The sequence below is a fragment of the Monoraphidium neglectum genome, assembly GCF_000611645.1.
Source record: "Monoraphidium neglectum strain SAG 48.87 unplaced genomic scaffold scaffold00911, whole genome shotgun sequence".
Lineage (NCBI taxonomy): Eukaryota > Viridiplantae > Chlorophyta > Chlorophyceae > Sphaeropleales > Selenastraceae > Monoraphidium > Monoraphidium neglectum.
In genome coordinates, this window is record NW_014012717.1 from 6,181 (window position 1) to 12,539 (window position 6,359).

At 66.6% G+C, this 6,359-nt stretch overlaps 2 protein-coding genes across 2 annotated transcripts in view; one reads left to right on the top strand and one right to left on the bottom strand.

The window, feature by feature from the left end:
• Window positions 1-112: 112 nt before the first annotated feature.
• On the top strand, window positions 113-2,521 carry MNEG_5891 (Uncharacterized protein; the record flags this gene model as incomplete). Its single annotated transcript, XM_014045631.1, has 5 exons — window positions 113-264; window positions 562-765; window positions 1,005-1,529; window positions 1,852-2,201; window positions 2,451-2,521. 5 exons carry the CDS (start codon window positions 113-115, stop codon window positions 2,519-2,521), a joined length of 1,302 nt encoding a protein of 433 aa, XP_013901085.1.
• A 1,562-nt stretch (window positions 2,522-4,083) lies between these two features.
• MNEG_5892 (hypothetical protein) overlaps window positions 4,084-6,359 on the bottom strand; it is a gene marked incomplete at both ends in the record, with an annotated part of 3,294 nt that continues 1,018 nt past the window's right edge. The window contains 3 exons of the mRNA XM_014045632.1: window positions 4,084-4,676; window positions 4,987-5,354; window positions 5,611-5,795. Of these exons, the coding sequence (XP_013901086.1) occupies window positions 4,084-4,676; window positions 4,987-5,354; window positions 5,611-5,795 (1,146 nt within the window). The remainder of the gene's footprint in view (window positions 4,677-4,986; window positions 5,355-5,610; window positions 5,796-6,359) is intronic.

Here is a 6,359-nt window from a genome sequence, read left to right on the forward strand (position 1 = left end):
GAGCTGGCTGCTCGCGCGCCTGCGGCCGCTCGGCGCCCCGCCCCTTGCGCTGCGCGCCGCCTGCCTCGTCACCGAAATCGCCGCCGCGGTCGGCCCCCAAGTCGCCCTCACCATGTCCGCCGCCGACGCGGTGCCCGTGTTCCTGATGCTGCTGCTGCTGTGGGTCAGCGTTGCGCTCAAGATATGGCTGAAGATGCTCAGGGGTCCAGGGGCGCGGCAGCAGCTGGCACTGGTGGCGCAGCATGTAGGGGAGCCACGAAAGCGGTGCGTGCCTCCTCACGCACCCAGGCGCCTCGGCGGCGGACCCTCTTTGCCCCGCCCCCGATGTCGGACACTGTTTAGCAGAACCGGGCAGCTGCCGCTGACTCGGCGTCCTGGAGCTGCTGCAATGGCAGCAGCTGACCACAACACTCAAGAACGCTCGCCCACCAGAATCTCCTGGCCAGCCAGACCCCGACCCGCGCCCTCACCGCCCGCCCCCGATGTCCCCCTATTTCCCCACCTTACCCGCCCCTCCCACACCCCGGCGCCCGCGCCCCCGCACACCTGCGGACGCCTCAGCTTCGTGAGCGCCTTCCGTGGCGCCACGACGCTGCTGACCGCGCTGGGCATCCTGGCCGTCGACTTCCAGGCGTTCCCGCGGCGCTACGCCAAGGCGGAGCGCCACGGGCAGGGCCTGATGGATGCGGGCGTGGGCGCCGTCGTGTTCGCGGGCGGCCTGGTGTCCAAGGCGGCGCTCGCGGACGCGGCGGCGTCGCGTGGCGCGTGAGCGGCGGGGCGGGGAGGGATGGGGGAGGGCGTGCGACGCGGCTCGGCGGGGCCGCGCGCAGCGGCCCCCGCAGGCGCCCGGCGAGGGTGTGGCCGCAGAGATGGGTGTTGTGGTGTTAGTATTCCTGCGGGCTGTCGGTGGGCGATCCAATCCCCCTCCCTCGCTGCATGCCGGCGGCGCCTCGCCGCAGTCACACCGCGGTCAGAGCAACTAAACCCTGCGCCGCCGCCCGCAGGCTGCGCCGCGTGCTCTCCGGCCTCCGCTCCGCCGCGCCGCTGCTGGCCCTCGGCCTCGCGCGGCTGCTGGCCACGCGCGCGGCCGGCTACCAGCAGCACGTCGGCGAGTACGGCGTGCACTGGAACTTCTTCCTCACCGCGGCCGCCGTCGGCCTGCTGACGCTCGCCGTCCGCGTGCCGCGCCGGCTGCTGCTGCCCGTCGGCCTGCTGGTCGCCGCCGCGCACCAGGCGGCGCTGTCGCTCGGCGGGCTGTCTGATTGGGTGCATTCCGAGGAGCGGGGCCCAGGGTGGGTCAGCCTAAACAAGGAGGGGGTCGCGTCCGTCGCGGGCTACTGGGCGATCCACCTGCTGGGCGCCGCCGCCGGCGAGCACCTGCGCGGCAGCTGCGCGGCCGCGTCGGCGGGCGTCCGCGCGCGGCTGACAGTGCCGCACAAGCGCGGTGGCGGCGCCGGCGCCGGCGGCGGCGGCGGCGGGGGCGGCGGCAGCGGGCATGAGGGAGGGGTGGGCGCGGCGTCGCAGGCGCTGTGGGCGTGGGTGGCACGGCTGCTGGCTATCGACTTGGCGGTGTGGGCGGCGGCCTGGGCCGTGGAGGCGTCGGTCGAGCCGGTCTCTCGAAGGCGCGTGCCTGCGCCCGCGCGCGCGCATGCGCAGGGGCGCTGCCTGCAGGGCGTGGCGGATTGGACGCTGGGAGGGCGCGAGCCGCATGGGACGGCGCTTCTGCAGCATCCGCCCAGTTCGGCGCCTGAGCGTGGCGCTGGTGCCCGTGCGCAGCCGTCCGGCCCCGAGCCTGGGGCCGGCGCCGCCTCATGCTCTGCGCCTCCGCCGTCCTGCCCCCCCCTCTGTCAGGGCCTGCAACGCGGCCTATGTACTTTGGGTGTCCGCCCAGTGCGGCGCCAGCCTGGCCATGTGCCTCATCACCGACGCCGTCAGCACAGCCCTCGTGGGCGCGCCCCCCCACCGCACGCTCCCCCTGCCCCCCGGCCCCAGCGGCCCCGGCGGCCCGGGGGCACCCAGCAGCAGCGGCAGCAGCGGCGGCGGCGCGGCGGGCGCGTCCGGGTACGGCGCGCCGCTGCTGCTTGAGGCTTTCAACCGCAACATGCTGGCGCTCTTTCTGGCGGCGAATCTGGCGACCGGCGCGGTCAACCTCGGGGTGGACACCCTGTCGGTCGGCCACGGCGCGGCGCGCGCTATCGTCGGTGCGCCGCGCGCTCGCCGCGCCCAGCGCAGCCCGTCGGGGCTGCGATTCGCGTGTCTCGCCGCGCAAAGCCCGCTCCGCCGATGCAAAGCAGGGGGTTTATGGGTGCGAGCGTGGGTTTGTCGGCCCTAGGGGGTTTAGGGTTTGGGAGATACGTACGTTGCCCCCTGCTGTTCCGCGCATGCAATGGTTGCGTGTTGGTCACGCTACCCGTCTTTGCCCTGCACCCCTTGGCTACACCCCCATGCAGGCACCTACCTGGTTGCCGTCTGCCTGCTGGCCGTGGCCCTCGACGCCCTCAACATAACCCTCAAGCTCTGATTACTGCTGCCGGGCGTCACAGCCACCGGCCGTACCGAGCCCGGCCTCCAGAGCAGGGCTCGGGCTCCCCGCGCGCTCCGGGACGTGTGCGCCCTGCCGCGGCGCTTTGCTGCCTCTGCGAGAGAGGGCCGGCTCCGCACCGCGTGTGCTGGTGCACTGTAACGATACCCCATTCCGGAATCTGCCTCCAGCCGCGACGCATGACAGGCTGGCAGTGCCTGTGAGCGGCCGTCTGCTCCACCGGGTTGCGCGCCTTTGTGCGCCAGAAGACACGTGCTATGCCTGTGCTGTCCTCCTGATGCATGCAACCCCCGCCGCTGTGGCGCGCGTGGGGCAGGGGCCTGACCGGTCCTCATGCGCTGCTTGTTGCCGAGAGTGGCTTTGTCACTTGGGAGTATGAGCTGTCCTCTGCTTGTTTACGCCCTGCACCCATGTTTGCATTGTTGATGGGTTCTTGGTTGTACCTTCTTGAACTTGGCCACCTGCTTGCGGCTCGCGTCCGTGGCCGCACCCTATCCATCACCAAGCAAGCTGCTGCCTGCAGTGCTTGCCCTTTGTCAACTTCACGCCGCTGTTGCGCACCAGGCGGCCGCCTCTGAGTCGTTGCTTGCAAGTTACAACCTGCTCTGCCATCCCATGCGCGCGTGTAACCCAATGCCAAGGGGTCGGTCGCCTTGCACTTTGAAGCAAATCGCACGGGCATCTCGTGCATTACACAACAAGCTCGCACAGCTTGTATAGTTCAAAGTTGCAGCCTACTTGAACAAAGTAAAACGCGCGATGCCAGTCAAAAAGGTCAAATAGTTGGTGTTGCTGTGTCGTCAGCGCGCGGCGCGGAAGCCAGCAGGATGATGCGCGGTGAAAACAGCTGCAATACAGCAACCAGCTTCAACAGCAGCTGCCAGTGTGCGGCAGCGCAGGTGCTCCTGTACAATTGGCTGTTGAGGGCCCTTCTTGCATACATAGTGCAGAGGAGGTGCGTGAACTGCGGCATGCCTGAGGCTGTGGCAAGCTCGTCGAGGCGTTGCGCGACCTGGCCCGCCATCATGCAGCCGCTGCTGGGTGTTCTGGCTGGGGCCAGCACGCGATGCTTTTCACGTGGTCATTAGCAGTCTCGTGCCTCACTCACTCGCCGTGCGACGTTGGTAGGCCGCCAACGCAGTTGCTGATGCCGCACCCGCGCACCAATGGCGCCTGGTGACCGCGTCAACGCCCCTGCGCCAAGCACTTGCGTCAAACGTCAAAGTACTCCCAAGCATGATAAGGGCGCAATGGCAGGTACAAGGCATCTCAAAACACTGAGTAAGGAGCTGTGAATGACAGGCAAGCTGAAGTGTTGGGTGCAAGGCAAGCGCAAGTATTGCTGCGTTGGCAAGTGTGCTTATGGAGGAGTGTCACAGAGTGAAGTTTCAACCTTGCAACACCCAGCCAATGGGTGCTGGCACCGGTTGTTGTCTTGTAATTCTGGGCGACTTGACAGGCAAAGGAATAGTGGCGTGGGCAAAAATGTGCCTTATGCGGCGGCACAAACGCAACATCCTAGCAGGCCCTCGACAAACTGGCTACGAAACAAATGGTCGCTTGTTGGAGCTCCCCTTCTTGACCTTGGGCTGAGGCTTGCGAGGCTCCTTGGCGCACAGCGTCGCGGGCCCGACCCCCGCCCGCCACAGCTGCTCCGCCGTGCCGGCGTGTGTGAGGGTCCCCAGGCCCCAGCAGAACGCAAACCAATCCACGGGGTGCTGCCGAAGCAGCGCGGCAGTCTCAGGCATCTTCATGCCCAGGCGGCCCACAAAGTGGTTGTAACCGATCTCGAAACCGTTGGGCAGGTACTTTATGCCCAGCAGGTACTTATACTTGTCCTTGAGGGCACCGCACTTCCCGCTGTGGCCGCTTTTTGGGTGCGAGCTCCACGACTGCGAGTACATGTCCCAACTCCAGGCGCAGCCCTCCGGCGCCTGTGGCATGGACTCGAAGAACCGGAAGCCGGACGGCAGTGCGCCCTCGTCGCTGCTCTCGTAGGCGTTGATGATGCGCGCGTGCAGCTCCATGGCGGCGGCGAGCGCGTAGCGCTGCTCGCTGTAGACGTCTGTGTCCTGACCCCAGGCCGTCTCGGCGGCTTGGATGAGGCTGCCGAGGCCGAACAGCGTGTGGTACACTGTGTGTGTGTGTGTGTGTGTGTGTGCGTGTGTGTGTGTGTGCGTGTGTGTGTATGTGATCAGATCATGCACAGCCACGCATCTGAGCGGTGTGTGTTGGGATATTGGCAGGGATTTCAGAGGCTGCGTTGACTGCTGCTGCTGCACTTCGTTCAGAGCAGGCCGATGTGCGTTGCTGTCAGGCCCGCGCTGTCAGCCTGCTGGCCCAGCCAGTTCTCCGTCCTGATGCCGTCAGGCAGCGCCATGCTGCATGCGGTGGCCCCTCGCCGCCCCTCCGTGCTGCATGTCTGCGCCCCGCGCCCTGCTCACCGTCGCGCAGAGTCTCAGTGGTCTCCCCAATCATGCGGCCCTTGGCGTACCGCCCCCGCCCCCACCTCAGGTACCCCTCCACTGTCGCGCGGTACAGCGCGAGCCCGCGCTCGTACCGCGGCCTGTCATCGGACAGCACTCCGACCGCCATCATCGCGTCGCTCATGGTGGCCGGCCAGTTGCCGTACCAGACCGTCTCTTTCGCCCGGCCCTCGAGCAGGCCGGGGTTCAGCACGTCAACGTAGTAATCCATCTGCGGCATTAGTACGGTTCTGACCCACGACATGAAGGTGGACAGGTGCTCCTGACGGAAACCGGGCCAGGTGGCGCGCAGCAGGTCCATGGCACGTGCCATGGCGCTGCAGCCCCTGTCGACAGCGGGGTTTTAGGGGTAGGATTGATTGTGACGGTCAGAGGGAGGGGCTGTTCAGGGCCACACATGAGGTCCAAGAGGACAAGGCCGCAACCAGGTCAGGAGAGTGGTTGCCTGCCCGCAACTCGGCACCTTAATGACCTTGCAGCTGTGCAAAGCACTGCCCGGCACGCACGGTCAGCTGCAGCTCAGTGGACCCAGTTGCCGCAGCAGCCCCGACTAGTCCCGCCCGGCCCCATGCCTCTACTCACCACGCCACCTCAAGCGGCCCGTTCCGCTCCTCTATGCCGAACGCCTTGTTGGTCCTCGCCCAGGCCATGACCGAGTCCATGGCCTGGGACGCGTACCGCTCGTCACCAGTGGCGGCGTAAGCCACTGCGTTGCGGTACGCCATCGACGCGTCCATCTCAACAAAGGCGTAATGGGCGCACATGGGCTGTGGCGCATCGGCCGGGTAATTGGGGTGGCAATGCGAAGAGTAGTGCTTTGTCCAGCCGCCTGGGAGGGCAGGCACAATGAGAGGTGTGTGCATATGTTTGGGGGGTTAGCCGACCACTGGTTCAAGCGATGGGGGTTCGCAGTCATGTTGGTTACGGCCATGTAAGAGTCAGCAACTGTGGCCCCAGGCTGTCTCCATTTTGAGCCAGCTGCGTGTTGACGCTGACCTCAACCTCAGGCACCATCCAACATACGTAGATACCTCGTTTCACCCACCCCAATCCACGTAGATCTTTTCCATTGGCATGGCCCCTTGGTAGGTGTCGTTGCCCATGGCATGGGTTGGCGCAAACCAGCCCGTCTTGGTGTAAGATGCCGGCACACCGCGACCCTTCGGTCCACAGACACGAAACGGGGAACTTGTCAGCCCTCGTGTCGGTTGCGTCGCGTCTGCTGCCAGCAAATGCTCGACCGCCAGCTGCGCCTTCAAAGCATTCTTACCAAGTCATCAAAGTCTTCTCACCAAGTCATGCAGCCACCTCACCCACCCCCACCCCACCCC